Below are 24583 nucleotides of genomic sequence, written 5' to 3'. Positions count from 1 at the left end.
CTATAACACTAGTGATCATATTTCAATAAAATAAAATAAATATCACAATAAAAAACTCTTATATCAAAATTAATGAAATAACGAACGCAACTGCTTGTATTTGGCGTTGTCGGCTATAATTTCTAACTTTACAATCAAAATCTTCTAAACAGCAGTGGATTAAGGATTTGTGGTGGAGACCAAGGAAGCGCAACGTAGAACGTCCACCAATAAGGTGGAAAGATTACCATATTAAATTTATCGCAAGGCGCTGGAAGCTGATTACTTTTATCTAGTCCTAATGAAAATCAATGACCTATATCCAACAATGGGCGCCCTACAGCTGAGATGATTATGGCGATGAAACTGTAGTGTCTAAAATCTAAAATGTTCAATATCAGAGTTATAGAGTACAGAACAAACAAACGAAACTGCAGACTGTGCAAACACGTGATTATTTTATATCCAAGTGTTCGTGGGTCAGAGGCGAGCCGGTTGTACTAAACGACCACGGCACACAATTCTATTACGTGTATTCATCTCATATATTCATAGAGACGGACTTTGCTTCCGTTGCGACATTGTAGCGAACGTTGCTCGCCATTCACGTCCCTTTTTATACCTTTTATTTTTTCAAGTAATGAAATAAAAATGTACTACATGTTTATTCATTTACACAGCGCTCTGTTACTTATGACTATATTTTTCTTCAGCAAACTTACAATTAGTAGGTGAGTAATCTAATGTAGTATTTAGTTGTATAGTCGAGAGGTGTGTAGGAACGTGTATGGCTACAATAAAGCCGCATTGGATGGCAGCCCCGTGGCATTGTGGACGTCGCCATTCATTTGTTTTTTCCTGTCCCGCTATAGCGCGGTGTCTACTCCCATCTCGTACTGCTTTCAATATGTAAGGACTGCGTTTGTCCAACGGATCGCTTCTATGAATTGTCAGGTTTGAATTTGGAGCCAAATATAAATTTCTATGTAATACCATTGTGATCAAGGATTGATTTTAATCGAAATCTTTATTTAATAAAATATACCACTTGTTTAAAGTATTTACAACAATTTAATATACCACGTCTTTTAGTAATGTTAAATACATTAAACAGTTAGTGAAACTAGACAAATTAAATAGACATCGTTATACTGTCAAAAATAGTTTTAGCATCGAAACAATCGAAACATCTGCTTACAAAATTTCTATGCATCGATTCATAGAGATATTTATTTACATGAGAAATAACGGTGCGAATACATTATACACGAACGCTGTCCATTGGAAATTCTATTAGTCGATCGATGTTTAGGATTCGTATTATGGAAAGAGAAAATCGAGGACATCTGTCTCTACGGGGGCAACATTACCTACATAACCGAATAATTTTGGTTAAAGGCATTGTTCACTCTCATTTGATAGTGATATTTACGCCGAAGAATATCGGTTTAATTTCAACATTACTTTCAAAGTTTTACGCTACCTGAAAACATTTTTATATTATATAATAAATCCCTAACTTAAATTGATAGTATTTAATGGATCTCATGCATCTTCATGTCTTAATATCAAGTTTTTCATTACTCTTCTTTTAATCGTTTTTTTATATTAAGAAATCAACCCTGTCGCATACTGCAATACAATTAAAATAATATTTTTTACATGAAGATTTACATGAGAATTGTTATATACGAATTCATAATTGTCAGTAGATGTTTATATTTGTAACTATAACACTAGTGATCATATTTCAATAAAATAAAATAAATATCACAATAAAAAACTCTTATATCAAAATTAATGAAATAACGAACGCAACTGCTTGTATTTGGCGTTGTCGGCTATAATTTCTAACTTTACAATCAAAATCTTCTAAACAGCAGTGGATTAAGGATTTGTGGTGGAGACCAAGGAAGCGCAACGTAGAACGTCCACCAATAAGGTGGAAAGATTACCATATTAAATTTATCGCAAGGCGCTGGAAGCTGATTACTTTTATCTAGTCCTAATGAAAATCAATGACCTATATCCAACAATGGGCGCCCTACAGCTGAGATGATTATGGCGATGAAACTGTAGTGTCTAAAATCTAAAATGTTCAATATCAGAGTTATAGAGTACAGAACAAACAAACGAAACTGCAGACTGTGCAAACACGTGATTATTTTATATCCAAGTGTTCGTGGGTCAGAGGCGAGCCGGTTGTACTAAACGACCACGGCACACAATTCTATTACGTGTATTCATCTCATATATTCATAGAGACGGACTTTGCTTCCGTTGCGACATTGTAGCGAACGTTGCTCGCCATTCACGTCCCTTTTTATACCTTTTATTTTTTCAAGTAATGAAATAAAAATGTACTACATGTTTATTCATTTACACAGCGCTCTGTTACTTATGACTATATTTTTCTTCAGCAAACTTACAATTAGTAGGTGAGTAATCTAATGTAGTATTTAGTTGTATAGTCGAGAGGTGTGTAGGAACGTGTATGGCTACAATAAAGCCGCATTGGATGGCAGCCCCGTGGCATTGTGGACGTCGCCATTCATTTGTTTTTTCCTGTCCCGCTATAGCGCGGTGTCTACTCCCATCTCGTACTGCTTTCAATATGTAAGGACTGCGTTTGTCCAACGGATCGCTTCTATGAATTGTCAGGTTTGAATTTGGAGCCAAATATAAATTTCTCTTTACCGCGTCGTTTATCGCAACATTGATTCATCGGGACAATCTTTTGGGGAGAAGCCTTGAAGTTTATCGACTGATGATGATGCTGAACCAATTAAAGGGATTCTAGAACTAGTTGAACTAGAAAAGGGACATAAGTTAGTGATCTTAATGTCTATGCCCTAAATCACGAAAATTCGTTCAAATTGAAGACAAAGGATTACAATGAATGCCTCCCTTAGAAAAATGAACCGTAACTACTCTCGAGGACAAGAAAATGTATATCGATATCAAATAAACCTATGTAATAGTAAATATTGGTAATGGTAGAAGAATTTTGACTATATTCCCGGCATTGTATAATGACATCTATATTCTTATACAAATATTTTTACTTACTCAGACATAAGTGATTTATTGCTTCCAACCGTTTTCTAAGCACTCTATAATAACAATGGCAAGGTCGCGAATTTCGATTCCCGATTTCTTCAGGGTCAAGTCTGGAGTTATTTATCCATGTTTCTTTGAAGAGACATAAATCTTTTCTATTCAGAGATCTCAATGAAGTTTCTGCTTCATGAATCAGAAAAAAGTAATACATAAACAAATACATGTTATTTATTATTAAAATATAGATAAAGTTTTTTTACGTTTTAGTTATTTCTATAATTATTCAAATTTAAATATTTGTGTGATGGCTGGTTGATTTTGTGATAGCCACCATTTTGTTACAAACAATTCTTTGAGATGCGCTAGGAAAAATTGTTTATTAAGATGAACTTTATATCTGGAAAGATTCTATATATAGAACCCAAAGTTCAAGATAGAAGTAGTCGTAGAAAATTTTTAACATAAGATCAATTTGCCCGGGAAAATTTTACGAAGCTGTGACGCTCACGCCTTGAACCGATGACGTCGTTTTGTTAGCTGGAACTATAACTCTTTGATTACAAGGAAAGTTTTGGACACGAGTCACCGAGAAGTTGTCAAATGAAGAAATAAAAGATTTCCTTTTAAGCAAATAACGTCAGCTTGCTTTTAAGACACGTCATTGATAAATATGTAAATAATTTAAAACATATCAAGGAAGAGGGACTTATAGATAACTGGTGTACTATTAATTTAAACCGCCATGGTGGCACCGGCGCTTAGAATAGTGGGAACTATTTCCTATTCAATCCTCACTGGGGTGTCGTAAGAGCGCCTACCATAAACATTAAAAATGAAAAAAAAAAGTTCCATTCACCATCTCTCATGCGTGGCGAGAATTGACACATACCCACTATATGAGTAATCGATGGAGGTATATATTTAGCAGAAAAGAAGAAATTTTAAGTAGCTTTAAGAATTAAAGCATTAGCAACTATTGCATGTATTAATGATCCTTGTAGCTATGGGACATCAATCCTTCATTATATTTGTATTAGACACTTAAAAATACGTAAGAAAAATGGGTACAATTGTTTAAAAATATACTTAAAATATGGCATAATCTTTCTAAAAACATGTAAATTCAACAAATGTGTCCTTCAAATGGAAATACAGTACATTTTTTAGATGTAAGTCCATCAATGACAAAAATCTTAAATAATTCATGTCGACCCGGACGGATATTTTACAATGAATCATCCGTTTTTACTTTCACTAATCTGTCAATTAGAAGATGTGTGTATTGGCAATATATAGCGGATTTAGCCGAAGTAAGGAAGAACTAACAGTGCAACTTACCTAATATGAGATGCAGCTTCGCATCCGTCTGGAAGGCGTAATGTAATGTGACCAGAAATGGGCACGCTCTCACCGCTTCCAACACCTGTTAAAAGAAATTATATTTAATTAATGTACATAATTATATTTATTTACTTATTTTCATTTTTTAATTTATTGTCAAATGACTAATCATAGTATCATAGACCCAGTAACAACTGATCAAGCAGTGTTTCGATCTTCTCGAACTTTTTCGAATCTTTAGATTTGTTGAGTTTTATTTAAAGAAAGACTGATGTAAATGTATCCACCTTCGTGGTAGTCACACAATGGAACGATTCTAGGGGGTTTGAGAGAAAACCTCGTGCTTATAGTACTCACAAAACCGCTATACCGCGCCTTGGGAAAACGCGACAATGTGTGTTAGGGGAGGGGGGTATTGCTGTCGACGCCAGCGTGGACAGTGTACTAAATGAACGGCGCACATGACGCTCTGATCGCAGATGACGCAATGGTAGGGCAAGGCTTTTAGGTGACTGACCAACAAGGGCCGATCTTCAACTGTCTTTAACATAAGAGCTCTATGTATTAATCTCGTTGTAATTGCTGCTAAATTAAAAAAAAACAACAAGAAATTAGTCGTGTCATCTGATAAACTGAGAGCAATTCATTCGCGATAACTAGATAAGCCGCGGCGTTAACGTCTTTGTGTTACAAGTTAACACGATACATGCAACTGTGATGTAAGTCAAATGCGATTTATCGCTTGTAATGTTAATAGTTTATTGAAAATGGTTAAATAAATCCTGGTAAGGATAAATTGTTTCTTTGTTTATACGTATAGAGTACAGCTTTAGAAACAAATCCGATGCATTGGTAACATTTTATTATTTAAATGATATTTAAGACTTTGAAACGAGTTCCATTGGCATGCTTGCAGTCGCTTATGGAGAGGGCTATGCTCAAGATTGCTCATAAGTGACTAACATAGCCTAGCGGATTACTAAGGTAAAGTGGCGGTGGGCCACAAAGCGTACAGAATAAATTGACGTTGGGATCTTAAGAATCCGAAGTGGGGACCATGGACTGATAGGCAAAGTTTAAGACACCCACGCACACGGTTGACTACCTAGTCACGATCATCAGAATACGCCGAATGCAAAACGCTTCATATCAGTTCGTTTTGAAATTTATAGAAGGCAGTAGACGTCCTACAGATGAAAGGATGATGAAGATGATAATTTGACACTTGCACAACTTTTGAACCCAACAAATCTAAATAAGTCTATTTATTTAAATAAGTCTACTTCAATACCAATTTTTTCGTTATGAAAAATAGTATTACTTTATAAGCACTACTTGCTATTTGCATTATTTAGAAATTTTGATTAATAGTTCGGATGTTCCTGTAAATAGGAACATAGACGCTCTTATGTTATTTAAACACGCAGCAGAGAATATAACTAAACATAATTTAAAGATCATTACACTAAAAACAACGTTAATAAAAATAAGAATAAACGCGATGATATACCCAAAGTTATTGGATCACTTTACTATAAGTTAATGCCAATACTTATTTATTTCTTTACTATTTTGGAATTTCTATATCATTATTTCTTTTTAACTTCATATAGTCGTCTACAATTAAAAGTACGTGTTTGGCCCTCCAGTAGTGGAGTGATGGACGCGAGAGCATAACAGGGCTTGCTTGCATAACGCCGGTGCAAGCGGTCCCGGGCTGCTACATGTGTAGCGGAACCTAAGTGGATTGTAGCCTCTGCCGTACGCACGTTCACTTGACTTCTAATCCTGTAAGCGTCGATAGGCCGCTGTAGAGTTACTTAACACTGTTTATCCTTTGTGTATACTAGTATAATCACGCTTGCTGTGTAGCGATAGCGAGAACCTAATTGCATTAAAAAATTTATTGCAAAAAAAACTTTTAAATTCATAACGAGTTGTGCGAAAAATATGTAGAAATTTGAGGAGAGGTTAGGTTTGGCTTACAATTGTACGTGGCGGGTTCGAATCCCAAAGGATCACCATCATCATTCCAGCCGAAGAACATCCACTGCTGCACAGATTTCAATTGGGACAGCTTGGAAGCAACCTGTATCCAAAGTTCTGACGATCCAACTTGTCCATCCAGCATTAACCCTTACGATACTGTAGATATATAAATGTCTCATCAAACATATGGACTGTTGGGACATAACGTCCCACTGAATTGTGATGAGAGACTGCTACGTCAAATTTATAAGCAGTTTGGTTTGAATGGTCCCAATTTAGTCTTTACACTCCTTAAATCTTAGTGAAAATTATATGTTTATTGCCAATTGGCACAAAAAGTACATTCACACGCCTGAAGTAAGAATTAAATATAATTTCAATTTTAGTCCTGACTCACTATTGTACTGCAGTATCGAAAGGGTTAAGTTCACAGCGACCATCTGTTCTTATAAGCGACCACCTCATCATTTCGGAGAGGCACATACATAGGGTCGTCTATGTTCAATCACCACTGCTAGATATTTATACAGGATGCAGTCACACTTCCTCTGTCGCGCCCCGAAAGACACTCATTCCGGTGTTCAACAGTGAGGCCAAGAAAGAATGAAAGAAATATACATACCTGTCTTTCCGTCCGAGTATGCTCGGCAGTCTTCAGCTTCTGTACAATGGACGCTTTCTTGAGCACCTTCATCGCGTAGAGCTTGCCCTCGTCGATGCCGCATCTTTTTCTAACTAGGAACACTTTGCCGTACGCTGAAACAAGAAATACCTTCGTTACACATTTTGGTCATAAGGCATATATATCTATAGCATATTGCTCTGTGAAAGTGTCCAATAATACATCAACATTATAATTATCAATCAAACCATTCTTCCTGACTATATTCATTATTATTATTTCAGCCGTTGCCCACTCCAGGACATACTTCCCCCATAGTTTTTAGTGTTGTAATGTTTAGACGACTTTACCAAGGTCGTGTTGACCTTTTCTTTCTTATTTTTGTTAATTCTTTTCTTGATCCATATCGCGCTAGTTGCAATCCGTTCTGCGCGCTATGCGATCTGCAAACTGTCTATATAGTATATAATTCATAATGTTGAAAGTAATTAACACTACTATATAAGTAACTATGCATTATAAATGCACCGGAGAACTATGTACACTTTGGTCTTGTTATGTTAATATAAATTTTAATTTTATCACTAAATCCCATAAACACATGACACATGTAGCCCGAAAATCGATGGCGTGGCATAGTACGTGATAAAAATACATCCAACATAAACAAAGGGGAAAATAGTAAACATCTCTTTAAAATTCTTAAAGAGCATATAACCTCACGTTGGTAATCTATTCCTTGATATTAGGTCGCTGGCTGATGTGCGATTGAGTACTTTACTCCGTTTACATAAGATTCAAATTATCTGTTGCCATGATCGCATGAAATTATAAGAGGATGCAATCTAAGCGAGAAAGACGGTTATTAGCTTGGACAAGTTTAAATTGAGTGCATCAGGGTCAAAACTGTACGGTGGACGCGAAAACGAACTCATTTTTGACTTGATTAGGTTTTTTCTGAATTGGTTGTAATAGACTTATACTTTTTTTATTCTGTTACTTTTAAACGTTATATTTGCATTAATTCTCAATCCTTTTATTTTAAAAGAAATATGGTGAACTGTACATCCTTGCAGACTATAATTACTTTGTACTACCAGAAGTTAAATATTCGATTCTTAAAAACTTAATTGCGCAAAATTAGACATGTGATTGCACACTGTGAGACTTTCCTTTCGAAATACAACACGGCGTGCACAGATGTTAAGCCTCCCCGTAACAGAATACGTCCTGTACGTGAGTAAGTGCTCGCACGGGATTAGCGTGCAAAGGTGTTTCCGTGGACCCTAACCGCGTTACGGTGAGTGCAACGACACTTCCGCTGCCTTCCTTCCACCATAGTAATATCTATTTAGGCTATCTGTCATAAAATATATCTCTACTGTTGCAATAATTACAATATAGATATGTATAGAGACATAAAAGTCGGTAGACGCGACGTAAGGAACCCACTGGGTGACTCGATCACATAGTGAAGGTCGGGGGAAGTAGTTGGATGCAGACAGCACAACACCGGTCATCGTGTCATCTTTGCAGGAGGCATATACCTTGCAGTAGGCGTCTATTGGTTGACGTCATGATGATGAATCAATATTATTTGCTTGATGAATGATTAAAATAATTCAATTTTAGAAATTTTGAACACAATTATTTAATATGAATAAAGGTTATGGAGTAACTAAGTAAAAGTTAGACGAATTTACAAATGATATTAAAAATAACGATTATCGATAGCTACACACGTCTAATACGTCTACTCAGAAAGTCTGAGACGGCTGGGCGTTAATAGCGCTTGGCCTAGGCGTCTTATAGTAGCTAGATAGTTCTATTTATAGCCTGGGTTTTTAAATTTATTTTGATGTACCAAAACTAATATATATAATTGCCTTCCACTTGATGCAACTTTGGTTGATGTTTGGTTAGGGTCGATTCAGCATCTTAAATCTACGGAGTTTAACCTTTAGCCTACCAATGCCATACTTTGTCACAATAGACTACACCTATCCGCTGTACTCTCGGACATGGCATTTGCTGAAAAATCCACAATTAAAAAAGTACTTTGCTTTCATCCAACTCGCGGCCACTCCGACATCGGCAGCGTGCACCAAAATAGTTATTTTTTTTTACATTTTAAAATATTCCTTTATATTACCGATGTGAAAATCGTGAATTGTAAACCTTTAGTGTGTAGGTAGAATTCTAAATTTAACAATAGGCGTTTGAGGTTTTTTGTGAATGTTTTTTGATTAGAAATTTTCATCGCTATAAATAACACAAAATATGTTCATCATGTAAATACTAGCCGACGCGTATGTTTATTGCTCGTATAATACCGTCATATTAACCGATAGGCTTCTACTGCAAGGTGAAGGCCTCTGCCACAGATCTCCTCGATGTACGGTCACGTGCTGTCCATATTCAGCGACTTCTTCACACGGCCTTGACTATGTCGTCGATTCACCTAGTGGAAGGCCCACGTGAGAGACGTGTCAGCTCGTGGTCGCCACTTGAGAACTTTTGGGTCCCAACGGCTGTCGCTTGCATGAGTGATGTGCCCTGCCTATTGCCATTTCGGACGACCTACTGACCATATTTTTCTGAGAATTTAATTTGATTCGACCTTGCAACAAATCTCCAAACTACGCCCTGTCCATTGCTTATCTATTATGCTACAGTATCTACTGTTAAATATAGTTAAGGTCTATTAAATGAAATTATAATCCAAATCCAAAGGGAGATAATAAAGGTGATGCCCGTATTTCCATGACGAAATCTTCAATATCAACAGTACACAACCAAAAATATAAATGACACAAAGCAGATCGCGTAAAATTTTAATTTTTTTCTTTTGTCATCTTCTCACGCCGTTATTTGAACGTTACAAATGGTATTAATCCACCATGACTAACTAATGCAGTTCTGAAAACAAACTTCAGGAGTCGCGACCTAGACGGGTCGTCCACCTCGATCGTGTGCATCCAAAAATACGCATTATGAAGTAAGCAAGCAACCTTTCGTCAATCAATCCCAAAAGACAAGGTCAGGTATCATCGTTTCGGGAAGCTGTTACGTACAGTCGCATACATATATCTTACGAGACAAAACCAACCAAAACCACTAATATTAAGATCTAATTAAATAAAACTTTCGACAATAAAATTAAAAGAATTGTAAAGCGTTTCATGAAGTTTAAATCACAGTTTTCCTCGTAGTGTAGTGATTATAATTATTGATTTATGTATAAACATCTCTAGATATGACTTCTAGAAATACCTGACTATAAGACGCGATACCCACCGCCTAAAAACAAATATTAAATGTTTTTGTTTATAATTATAGTTTTACCGGAATTAAGTGGACGTCCTTTTTACGATGGGTAAGATCAAGAATCTCCCACGAGAGCCTCTGTCCCGGCCATTATATTATTTCACTAGATTGGCTTACAAAGGTTCACTATAAATCGCGAAACATATCCTCTGATCTCGACTGTACCGCGAGTGCGTCAAGGATCGTCGTGTCTCTGGAACGAAACGGTATTTCGAGTTAATTTTAAACATTGCCACTGCCAACGGTGACTTAAGGGTTCTTAAATCGCATCGGTAGAATAACGGTCAGATAAATCAAAGCACTGACTTACAGGTGCAAATCATATGCGATATATTTAAGATAATGTATATCGACAATATGACCCGTTGATCGAATCACCTTGACTTTGACATTCGATACAACACTTTGTCAGTGAGGTCTTTTTTCAGTTTCATTCAAGTCAGTTCCAGAGGGTCACGATGAATAGTGTTTAATTTTAAACGTGGACGCGAAAAGGAAATAGATATACTCGACCATTATCATCATCATTTCAACCATATAACGTCATCCACTGCTAGACGAAAGCCTACTCCATATTAATTCTATTGTTATTACGAGATTTTAGTCGATAGACATAACATCACTTTTTAATGGATGATATGTATACATATGACTAAAAATCACTATCTTAACATATACCATCAACATCTCCACAGCATTAGGATGTCTACTCTTAAACACAAGCCTCATCATCATACATTTATAGCATGACAGGCTTGAAGCTACATCTAATGTCTTCTGAACTAAATACGAAGTTATACGTTCGATTAAATGAGGATTAATTATTACAGTAAATCAAATAAACAACCCTTTGAGTATTTCCGCGAAAAGGCTTTAACGCAAGATAAATTGTGCATATATTACGTGCTATGTGAAGGTATAGGACGCCTACAGGTGGAAGTGGTGTGGTGTGGCGTCACCCTTACCTTTTATATAGGACTTACTAGAAGCAGCTTGAAACTATCGTGTCCACCTTGGAGTTGAAAGTCCTACGCTACGCATGTCTCCCTGAGCTCTTACTACATTCATTTTGAAAAAAGAAACAGTTTTGTAGACTTAACTTGAGTTATTTTTATCTTGAGTTAATATAATATATAATGTATGTTCCTATAACCAGAACAAATCGCCACATAATTTGTTAATATAAAAACGTTTGCGCACATCATAGACGCGTGGTGTTACGTTTTCTTATCCAAGTAATGTTTCCGCAGATTCGCACTACCTACCTCGTCGGCCTTTAAGAGACATTTACCACTGATGCACCGCTCGCTCCTTATATAATTTGATGTTTACATTCCGTTACTCTAGTGTGCACAGCAAACTAGATATTAAAGTAAATTAATCATCAACGTACGCTTTAAAAATACTTGTTTTTTTGTTTCTACTTATGAATTATACGTTCGTACATTCGCTTGTTACATGATACGTTTTAATATTGAGGTGCCATCTAGCGTTTAAAATTATAAACGGTCAAGTAATAAGTTTACGAATGTCACCTTGAAATATAAGTTACGTATCAATAGCCATATGATATGTTAGTTACAGCGCTTCAAATCGATATAAAATTAATACGAGAAGTCAAAATATTACAATTTACAAAATGACGTGCCAAATCACATGCCGGATACTATGTTTAAGTATACGTTGTATTGGTGTGTGCATTATTTGAATATCGAATGCGACGCTTCACAAGCCATACGATAAGCAAATAAGCAATACGAACGAAACTTTATCACCCGATACCGGAGTGCAATGACCTTCGATCAAACATTTCGGCGAGAGCGCACGAGTGCTACGCAGGAGCAACGCACACGAAACCAAAGATCCGAGGCAAGGACGGTCGTTCAACTGACTGACTTTTGATTCCCAAATAAACAAGTTTAATTCCAGAACCAACCTGTGCGTAGACTCGGTCCCCGACCTATGAACGTAATCGATTTATGAAATAATAAAATATTTCGTTTATACAGCAAACGTCGTCGTTTCAGCCTTAGTACTTCCATTACTCGACATAGGACTCCTTTATTGATTTCCAGCGTCCTACTTCCATCATCTTCCGTCGTCTTCAACTATGTGGTTTATCAATCTCATGGGAGGCCTCTACCCACGCGGCGACCACTCCACAACCTTTTGTCTCCAACAACCATCAGGTAGTTCAGTTATAAATATTTAGTTAATTGTAAAGTCCACAGTATGTAAATAGCGAGCAGCGAGTCATCACCACCAAAGCCGACGGCGCCATTCAAAAACCCGAAGCGCCTAGCGATAACACGCATATTCGCATATACACGCTAAAGGACATTGACACACGACGTAAGCAGCACCAATTGATACGTACCGCGGAATTAGGTTGAATTTCATTTCATTTCGAATTGTTTTAATACAAAACAATAAACGTTTGACACATTGCTGTTTCGCCGGACGAAACGCATGACCCCAGTAGTGTCGAAATAGTTCTACTTTAGTGTCCGGATCTTTAAAACATTAAGACGGAATACTCATTCATATCTCATGTTGGTGCATGCGATTTGTCTTGGCATTATCCTTCATTATTTCAGCAAAAGGACGACCACTGTTAGACATAAATCTTAACCCCCCCTCCCCCCTCTCTCGCCCCTTAACGGCTACATACAGTGTCTTCGGGCGACCTTAACAATGTATGTCCGCCTTGTAGACTGACGTCCTATGCTGCGCTTGACAGTCTGTAGTCTACGCTCCAAAACCCAAGGCCATACCTGTGCCGAGTCCGGCCATATCTGTTCTACGCGATATATGACGTACCCACTACAAATTCAACTTGACAATCCGCCGAGCTATGGCTTGTTACTTTACGTTAATTCCTCGTCTTTAATTTTTTTTATACAACCCTTCCAACTTCTTGAACCACTTTTCGGCATGACAATAGCCATCCTAAAATTCTATTATTTTAATACAGTAAAAAATCTAATCGGTTTAATATAAAAAAAAAAACCTGCAAATATATTCCACTTAAATGTCTGAGCTTTTGAAATTACTTATAAATTGTAGTGTGGATAAGAAAACAATTCAACACAGCCTCCAGAGTTAACCTCTGAGGTTAACAAACCGCCGAACGATCTCATCTATACTACGAAATAAATCACTTGATATAACGCCCTAGAAGCCTTAAAGACCCTTAGCAAATTTCCCGGCCGTAGACCCGACGTACCCGAGGGCGGAGACCTCAGCTGGGGGTTGCGTACCTGACCTTTGAAGGGCGGTTCTTAAGAGTTCATCTCCGATGATAGGCAATTTCTAATAAACTATATGACTGCTTCAATATTAATAAGTTGTCAAATAAGCAGTCGATCTTTTTAACATTGAACTAGCTGTTCTGACAGGTGTAGAGTTGGTGGAGTCATAAAAAATTATTAAAACGTATTTGATAGGCATTTAGATCACTTCAGATTTAGATTTATTGATTAATTTTCAATTTTGTATATTGCAAGACTTTTGTATGAGATTATAAATCAGCATCATCATTTAAGCCGAAGGTCGTTCAAATCTTCCACATTCATTCCAATAGGAAGTGACATGTATCGTGTACAGCATCTCCCAACGATCTTAAGGTTCGTCTACCTTGTGAGAGGACGACTGCGACTCTAATTAGCCCGTGGCCCAAACTAACCTTTTTTGTTATAGTTTACGGTCAATGTTAGGTCAATTGTATTAAACATTACTACTACTATTTTAATTCCAAATTTTGTATTTTTTTTTACTTCATAAAATCTTTTATTGTGCTATAAAGAAAACCAGACGAATTCATTTGAATCGAAGTAGTCTTTTTCTAATTTTGCGCCGAGCAACAAGTTTCCAAGTACATTTATATTTATATTAAAACATATGTTGCATATTGTTCGGAACTAATTTTGAAACTATTTCATACAATTTGAGGACACGAGACGGGCGTTGTACTATTTCGCGCGAATCGGATGACATAAGATGGTGTTCGTCTTTAATCCAGTAATCGCACGATCGACGACACACTTTAATGCGGAAATATTGGCACAACAATGCTTGGCGACAGATATAGAAAGTTACTGTGTTATTACCACACCCAGACGTATTGCAATAGACATCATTAGGCAAAAGAATAGATATCCTGCAACCTACGGACTTTGGGGCCGAAAGCTTTTCGAATAGAAACTGGGCTCATCATCATCAGCTGGATGCAGGCAGGATCGGTTACCATAGCGATCTTTGATGAAAGCCTATTGAAAGGTATATTATATGTAATAAAAACGGTATAAGGTCGGTATGATGTAGAAATCTCACGCCCACGAAACTAAAACTTCTCTTAATATGTTTCCCTTTCTTTAACATGTTTTTCTGTTCATAATTGCTTAAGGATTCTGTATGCTCCACTAGATAATTTAACATACTTTACAAATAAGATTAATTATTTCTATTTATAATTCTGAAGCTTAAAATAACTTAAAACTATGCACTATTATAAGGACCATAAAATTAAATCGAAAGACGCTTTACACATGTGATATTGACATTACATAAATAATGGATTTCTTCTTGTAACATTAACTCAACTGAAGAATTTCAATTATTGGTTCGTCAACATTTCATCTGTAAAATGTCCAACGCTGGACATGCGTCTGGATGCGTCCTGCATTCTGCGTCTTACAATTAAATATAATTATTGACAAAATCTACTTTCAACACCATTATTTATCGAGTAAATAAATAAAATTTTAAGTAAATGTTTATTTGACCTTTTTATCCTTCATCAAAATGTCTGAAAAGCGTTTTCTGTCAGCCAATTGATACGGAATCTTGGACCCTATGTATAATATTTCGGGGTATTCAATAATTCTCAGGCATGATATGATAGTGTATTGTATTATCAGTAATAAATTGATAAATAAAACGTAGATTAAATAGTAAAACAACAATTGAGCAATGTATATAAAATGATAATACAGTATTGATTATTTCACGTTATCTCTTTAGAGCTGGCTCGTAAATATGTCTACTGCGAAAGGGACTGGTGCAGTGTTGGGCACGGAGGGTGCTCGCTCCACCCGGTAGTGTTCCCGACACGAGTTCGTTCACTCTCTATGGACTTTGGATTCTAGTGGAATAAAAATCTTTACTATCCGCAGCAACAAAACAGAACTTATACAGGCTGATTGGTTATAGGTGTAAAAGTTTTGAAGGATTAAATATATATTTTATTTGCTATCAATTGACGTACAGTATATTAAAAAATTTAGTTTTTCAAAGTTTCGATCACAACATATTAAAATGAATTATTGTTTGCTATCCGCTTCCTACAGACAGATGTTACTAAAATTGAGCTGTTTTTTTTATATATTCGATTCAAGGATTAAAATTTTCATCCTGCTCACTATATAAATATTACGAACTAGTGATTTTAGTTACTAAGTTTGAGTTACATAAATTCGTCAAACATTGCCGAACAATTCAACTCATCTCCAACATGGTATGTAACGAAATTCACATAATACGAGGTAAACAACCCTCCAGCCATCTGCCTGTGGGGGTACAAAAAACGCCCGCCACCTGGCGACGTCATTGCCCCACAATGTGACACGGGCGGGCAGCTATGCCGACTCCGTATTTTGATTTGAACCCGTCTTGATAATTACAAAAACTTGTTTAGTAAAATATGAACTATGTCGCGTCCGATATGACCTTCAAATATTTTTAGAACTTGGATGTACGTATCTCGAAAACAACTATTTTAATATAAGAAAATCATAATCTATCTGATATTTACGTAACGCACTGTCTATACGGTTTTTACATCCAACGCGATATAATTTTAAAATATTTTCCGTTAATTGAAGCAAAAGTTCAGCTTGTTGAAATTGGGAAAATGTGAATACTAATAATGTATACCATACCATAGGTACGATCACCAATATTACGTATGTTTAAATTTTTTTACGTCTGTTTCTTTCTAATTTAAAAAATGGCTGAACCGATTATGGACTTTGGACTAGCAAATAAGCTGATGTTAAAAGGAGTAACTCAGGCTTACATTTATTTTAGGAAAATTCTTAAAGTAAAAAAAAATAGATAAGCTAAATATTTGAAATTCATTCACGCGAACGAAGTGGCGGGCACTGATAGTGATATATATGAACATATTGTATATTGACTATTGTTATTTGCTTTAACGGTTTAGATTTGATATTGTAATCTTTCGTACATTTTACGTTATAAAGGACACGATGACTGTTTATACGTGTAAAGCTTTGAAAGGAAGAACATATAGTCCATTTCCTGATATTTAACGTAAATTTTTTTTTTCATACAAAACATATTTTTTATTTCTCTACAATCGTTTGACAAATTATCCTAACGATTTTGAAAGGCCATAGCAAGTTTCTGTATATCGCTGTGCCTAGTTATAAAATCACCTCTTTAAAGCGCTTTTATCTATTTTCAACCACCGTGTATAATGATTAAAAACAATAATATTTGCGTATTTACATTAGGTATGCGGAGAACTATTTTCTATCTCTATCGATCAAAGGCTATCGAACGGGACGGGTGCGCACTCGCAGAGTACCTACGCAACGCCATCGTCAGAGATCAAGCGACGTCTGCGCTGTTACGCGTAATGTTTGTTTACGCAAATGTCCACACGTTCACATCTCTGTAGAACCAACAAAGTCCGGTGCAGTTATAAAGTAAACAGTTTTATGTATTTGAGCTCAACTACGATCGATTTATAGATCACTTGTTTTCAAGCAAACATTTATCACCTTTTCGATCGATAACAAGGTCTTTCCATACTATTCTACCATCGTTTTCCTAAGTGCAGTTGAAATGAGAGTTCAATCATTTAGTCTAGACAACCAGTACTTTGTAAAACTTATCCAACTGTCTCTGAGCGATAGGTTCAAAGCACTTAGTACTCGCTGGTAGCATAACGTGGAGAGCCTGGTCTTAATCTTGGACCAGACCTTATTGCTCATGGTATATATGTTATAACATTTCAACCCCCCTCCCTGCTTTATTTTCAGTTAAAGGGTATCATCAGAGAATAGGACAATTTGATTATAGTATCTATTAAATGGACTCTCCTGACATTTTTATGATACATATATTGCTAGAAAAGAACCAAAGACGGCAAAAATATGAATAAATAAGTCATAGATAAAATTGATAAATTTCGATAAAATATAACTATTTTATTGATATTAACCAGTGTTATCTTTCATGTTCAATGAATGATCAATCAACTGTTTATAATGTAATAAAAACATAATAAAACTTTTAGTAACAATTCTCGTAGTGTGAAGTAGGTCGGAACGAAGTATTTTTAATAACTAAATAAATAAAAATGTCGGGTATTTTCTTATCTTACCATTTGATCTCGTCTAGACAAAACTTATTGAAACACAGAATAGAAGCCGATCTAGAGCAGTTTTGTTAAAACATTCGTAAAGAACTTTTAAGGGAAATAATTCAGTGTCATAAGCACATTGTCTGATTTATCTTTGCGAAATATATTTGGATTTTCTCAACGTTATGTAACATATATTAAAAAGTATTTATATTTATAAATTTAAATTGATAGTATTTACATTTCGTTATTAAAGTAATTTTTAACATTATTTTCTAGAATGTTCGAAACATATATAACCTATGTTTATCAAAATTTCCACTTATGTACTGACTGATCACGATATCTCTGGATCCTCGAGGCTCAGAGACTTTCAATTTCGCAGGAACATTCTTTTTTGCCAATAGAGGTCAGCTAAGAAGGGATTTTATGCCACCAATTTAAATTCATCCTGCTACAGCAGTTGAAAACCGTTCATTAAAACAGCGAGGAACAGTAGTTATTAAAAATGTTTACTACCAAGATTTTTGTTAAATAATTGTGCCGGTTTTTAGGCTTGTTTAATGACTATTTAGTAAAAATATCGTGTAATCAAATGTACAAAACTAATTATCATTAAACAATATGCCCTTATGTGGGACCGTCATGCCATATGAACTCACGCATGAAGCAACGCGAATAGGGAATGTCTATACGAATGGAAGTATGTGGTGGCTTCATGTATTAAAATTAAATAAAATTGCAAAATAGGACCTTCAACAGATTGTCTATAATAATATCCCTAGTTTAATTTTTCTATAAAACAGATTATTACATTTCATGGTAAACATTTTTTATACTCCGAGAAACTGATACTTTTAATAACGAGGAAAACCTTCCGTGTAATGTAAGGTAAATAGAAAATTACATAAGAAATTCAAAAGATCTCTTTACTGACTATAAATTCACGTCTCGTAAGCATATATAAATACAAGTGATTATTAATAGATATAGAAGCTTTATAGAGAGTGATTTAAAGGATATAGTAAAAGCATTAAGGGGATATGTATCGGTAATGGATTTGCTGACAAAAAAGCTATATACATACATCCTTTGCAACTATTTTCAATCACCTGTATAAAATGATCATTAATTATTCATGTTTCATAAAAAAATATTACCATTTAAATACGACAGGCCAATAATTATTGACAGTTAAGTCTCCAGGACAGGATAGTAAATAATACATAAATTTAAAACATAGTAATTTGAATTTTGATACGGTTTATACATAAATTTTTTTACACTGACAATCACAATGTATTTTTAATAACGAATAATTTGTCGACGATACTATCGACCTTACGTTGAGTAAAGAATAAATGAAGCGTGTAGCCGCGGCCATTAGATGTCTTATATTCCCCTTTAAAGCATCCTAAACGAATATGGACAGTAAACGACCCAATTTGACCGCGCAATCGTGTCGTTAGCACGGATGCGCACAGGTGGTGTCGGACAGTTGTTCCGCGAGCAGGGATCGCGTGCATTCGGTCCGCGGCCACTCAGCGCAGCGGATGTGCGTTATGATCGACCGATTTCAATGCAAATTTAAACACATGGCGAACGAGGGCTGATTTTTTGTGTCAGTTTAAATTTTTTAACAGAGCGTTGACCCTTGACTATGGTTGCTGTGGTTTTGATATCAGGGAGGTCTTTGACACTTATCTAATATACAGGGTGACTGGCTTGAAGGAGGTGTATGTATAGCTCATTAGCTGCCAATTAATGTATGGTACAACCGATTCAAAAACAATGGTTTAGGAAATATTAATGTAAAGATAATATAGTACCAAAATGCGTTTTTAAAATTCCGATTACAACATATTAAAATTAAAAGTTCACCTCTTAAGCTTTTACAGAGACAGCCTTAATAAAATCATGATATATTATCTTAAGAAATTTTGGTAGACTGCTATAAAAATAACTATAAATGAAACTAAATAGTTGCACATAGCTCACGTTACAGACTGATACTTTGTAATATTTTAACGCTGTTGTGACTCCTTACCTCGGCACTGTCATATTCAAGCAAACATACAAGTCCGAAGCCCGGAGCGCGTAATTAACACAATGAATTCCAGCTTTATTGGTTACGGTTTATTAATTTATTCACGCAGATATTAAAAAACTAGAAAAGAGGGTACTTTTAAATGATTTACGACACATCCAGCAGACCGTTATACATAATGACGGGAGGCATAAAGTTTTAAATAAATTAATTTCAAAAGCTTTTAACAACGTAGCTTTCAGTATTTCGTCTGTTTTGCATAGACCGAAAACGCTTTTGTTAAACAAATTTACCGGCTCACAATCTCCGCAGAGAATCGCACGTTAATTTGAGGCTCTGAATTAAACAACGACGACTTTGAATTTTGATAGCGCTTACATTAATAATGGAGGCGCCGAGGACTGAATTAGAGAGAAAAGGCGATGAGACGGCGAATGGTTATTATTTTTTTATTCAAATTAAAATAACTTAAAAATTTCACTACAATACAGGTTACAAGACAGACTGGCGTGACACATTAAAATGTTTATATTGAGTAATTATAAAATTTTATAATCTGTAAAGTTCCCTTTGCCTAATCTTTTTACATTATGGTGTTTTAATGAAACTTTATTAAGGAGCACATTGAAGGCCTAGAAGAAACATTACCCATGCCCTCTAAGAACGTCTATTGAAATAACGGGATTGTTTAAGACAAGGGTGAATCGATGAACGCTTGTTGTCGGTAGTAATAGATCAGTCTGTCTTCCCTCGAGAATCGTTCCAAAATTAATTTCTGATAAACCAAGACCAATTTGTTAGACCATTAACAAAAGCATGGATATTTCATTAAGTACCATCATAATTCATTTAAAAACTTTGTACTTTAGATTGCAATCCTATAATTAATATAATCAATTATAATAAACATTTACACACACAAATACAAACATATATTTTATTTTTTTATTCAAACGGTCTAACCAATATTACAGATGCACAAGCTTTAAGTGAAAGTATAGCTCATTTGCTGTCAGTGTATATTCTATCTAAAAATCAATGACGTCAGAAAATGACATAATGATAATATAGTAAAAAAGCACACAAAATTAATTGATGCACATAAAAAATTAATGTTTTGCCATCTGTATCTTTAGACTTAGTAATGCCAGAAGACGTTAGCTTAGCGCATTCCAGTGAAGTTTCATAGCGCTCACTTTATATAGGGCGAGGAAAAAGGTGTAGGAGCTTTTCAAGCTTTTAAACTGTACAATGAACCAGTTAGATATGTATGCCTTTAAATACAAAATATTTTAATTTAAATATTATATACTGATGTAATGTATGTATTTTAAATTCGGAGAAAAGACGAAAGAATACATCACTAGTTAACCATGGATTAAACAAGTTAATAAAATAAATAAACATAAACTTCGACCTTCTATACTTAGAGTCTAGGACGAAATATAAGCGGGGCCAATGTGAATCGGTTTATAGTTGGTGTCATGTCAAAAACTTACGTAAACCTTACAAAATATTTACATTAAAACACTCGACAAAACTTTTTCCAAACGAAATACAATGTATGGCCTTGAAGTAAACCGACACGTCCACCTTTAACATCTCTTAGGAATAAATAAGGAAAAAATCTCAATGCGAAATCATAGAACATAATTTAAACAATAGTTTTCCGTTAATAGATAAAATATAACGGAGGTTGGTGGTTAGTTATTAATGTATTTATAATCTGTGGACATAGTAACAACGAATTAAACATGAATATAATATGTCATACAAGACATAAGTTTTAAAGGCTAATAACGTTAGAAAATATTTTAACCATCTTCAAGTAAATTTAAATGAGATCTTTTGCAAAATATTTATTATTGCGTTCGAATACTTATGATTTAAATATTAAAGATATTTAACTAATAGTGTTGACTTTAACGCGCCCATACGTTGTCCTTGTGAGGGTTACATAGCTCTGAAATCACTAAGGTTATAAAAACCTATTTATGGCTTACTTAAATAGCTTGATAAGAAATTATTAAGCCGCAAAAGCTCTCACAGAATACAATAAAAATTAATGGCCTTGTAATTGGTAGGGCAAAACTTATATTGCTACCGAAAACTTAAAACTATAAACTATTTATTTATTTATTGTTTACATTCGTACATACGAAAGTTACAGTGACGTAACTTAAAGCTAAACAATTGTGTTATTTAAGTTTTGCAAAGGTCATATCTTCAGCCCCACATCATACTTTATGTCATAAATAACGAGGAACGAAAGTAGTCGATATAGCTCAACCGACTGGTAAGGTTCTAGAGTGGAGATCACGGATAGGGAAGCACACCGTAAGACGTTACCTCCAAACAATGTGACCATCGGAAGGCACTATATGCGAGGCTAATGTCCAGCCATGGGTGTCCTACGGCTGAAATGATGATGAATAGCAGTTTATTCATATTGTATGTCATCATTATGTTGGCCTTTACTGCAAGAGATAAGGTTCCCCAAAAAAATATCAATATGACCGAGCATACGCTGTCCACTTCCAGTGACTTACCACGCCCTTGACTATTTTATGACCTATAAATATACTAACATTGTTTTCTTAGGTTTAATATAGTTTGTTTTAGTGCCAAATTGAAAAGTACCGGAATTTAAAGAATTATATTTCAAAACCAAATCTCATGGTGACACTAGTCGTCGACGGATCGAAATAACCATATCGGAGGCACGACTAGGGGATCGAATGTTATCTCCGTACCGGGTGGGCCGGTGTCAACGCACTGCGACCCCTTGTGACGAAAAACCGGAGCTTACGATATTCAATAACCACTGTCACAAGACGTACAAATATAATGAAACGTGATTTAACGTATGTTACGTTTTATATGCTTCTGTATTGACCTTGAGATTATACCCGACTTTATTGAAACACCGAAACGTGAGCATTTGTGTTTTACGGACACGATAACTGATCTCTACGTGTTATCTTCTTTCAAATAATTCAAAAGCTGTAATAAAATTAAATGTTATACGACTTTATTTATTCATTCTAAAAATATGTTTTGTTCAAGTGTTTTTCAAACCTGTTATCCAACTACGCGTTTATACCATAAAAAACTTAAACAAAAACTATAAATGGTCACGCAGTATAAAAGAGAAAGTAGTTTTAAACTGACATCATTATCATCATGATTTTAGTTATAGGACGTCCATAACTGGCTAAAGACTTCACTCATAGATTTAGAATAGAAACGGTTGGAAGCGACCTGTATCCAATATCTTCTAATGAACCTTAAGAAGGTCGCCGTTTGCCCAACTTGTGGGTGGACGACCTCCACTGGAGTCGATCCGTAGTGTTGGCTCCAGAACCTTGCGACCCCGACTGTCATTTGTTCTGCGCGATATGTGGCTTGCCCACTGCTATTAAACTTGCCTATTGGTTCGGTTGTTTTAATTACTTTCTTAATAATTTCCATTATATATTATATCGTAATACAATTATGTTGGTATATTAAGAATCGGAATAAGTTTCATTTTTATATGCGTCGATACGACCAACGTTTTGTGTTATGCACAATGCCGTGATACAAATATTTGTAAAACTTGCACATTTGTAAACCTTAATGCCCGGTAATAAGGTTCTCTGCATCCCCAAAGTTCACGCGGCCGTGCGTCGCGGGCACGTCAATCTGACGTAAGAGGACATCGCGTGTCACTCGGGCAATGAGTGCGAAAGGGAAAGACGTCGCACCCTGTGCAGATCATTGTGTCAGTTAAGGCAGGTTAGTGACCAGGCCAAACGTTCACGTTGCAAACTTACGCGAACGCAATCCGACAGACGGGCACGGCAGCTGTCCGCTGCGGTAACGTGATATACACATCTAAACTTCATATAACTTTATTAAACAAAGGAGCTGTACAGTTTTACTGGAATTCACATGTTCTTAATTAAAATCTGATGCTAAATTTGTAGTTTTTTTTTAAATTTTTATGAATATGCAGCGTATCGTTGCTGATTTTATTCTCTTATACAAATTAACCAATGGTCTTATTGACTGTTCAAAACTACTAAAACTTATAGACTTGTTAAAAACTTATTAAATTTCTATTGTAACCAGTTGTACATCTCAATGAGTAGGTTACAATGAGTCATCATCATCATTCTTTCAACAAAAGGAAGTCCACGGAAGGAGGAAAGCCTCCCGTATAGATCTCCAATAGGACCGCCGTTGACAATAAATGTCTTCCGACGACCTAAATGGCCAATCCGTGTCCTCCACTGCAGAACCTAAAACCCCCAAAGACTATCAGTTTTGCGTTTCATGTAGTCAATCCAGGGTTAGGATAATTTGTTGACATACCTTCTTAATGAGTTACCAAAAGAAATTGTTTTTATCTCCACTCACCCATAAAGCAAACGTAGTTTGTCTTTTATTTTCCACAATAGGGATTATTTGGATATAAAAGTCCTTTCCATGACAAGCCAACACTTCAACTATAGATAAACATAACCTACGAATATTCATGAATAAGATAAGTCTATTCAGATTTATAGACAGGAACATTTGCCCCGTATCCAGCCGACCACGTGATGCACTTAAAGCAAAATTCAATCTACCCGTATGTTAAATCTAGACTAATATGGAACAGCGGTTCTATTTTAATCACAAGTGGGTATCTCATAGTGAATCTGTACACAAACGCACGAACCACTTTGCATGTTAACTTAAAATGAACTTTACTCTACAATTAATAAGGTACAGAACAGAAAGGTAGATATTCCACCTGATGCTATGATTTACTAATACATACACCATAAATATTTCTCTAAGC

General features: G+C 35.5%; 1 protein-coding gene across 2 annotated transcripts in view; it reads right to left on the bottom strand.

The window, feature by feature from the left end:
- The window catches only part of LOC137924825 (ribosomal protein S6 kinase alpha-5-like), a 130109-nt gene that overhangs the window by 60650 nt on the left and 44876 nt on the right, over positions 1–24583 (bottom strand). For both annotated transcript variants that reach the window (XM_068768198.1, XM_068768199.1), the window contains exons 3-4: positions 6992–7125; positions 4378–4462 (exon numbers count right to left, since the gene is read on the bottom strand). In XM_068768198.1, the coding sequence (XP_068624299.1) occupies positions 4378–4462; positions 6992–7125 (219 nt within the window). The remainder of the gene's footprint in view (positions 1–4377; positions 4463–6991; positions 7126–24583) is intronic.

The sequence above is a fragment of the Battus philenor genome, unplaced genomic scaffold (genome assembly GCF_028537555.1).
Source record: "Battus philenor isolate CCGP_79_NKW_IND1 unplaced genomic scaffold, ilBatPhil1.0.hap1 SCAF_25, whole genome shotgun sequence".
Taxonomy (NCBI): Eukaryota; Metazoa; Arthropoda; class Insecta; order Lepidoptera; family Papilionidae; genus Battus; species Battus philenor.
The sequence above is the reverse complement of the archived record's forward strand: the minus strand, read 5'-3'. Positions and strand labels throughout refer to the sequence as shown.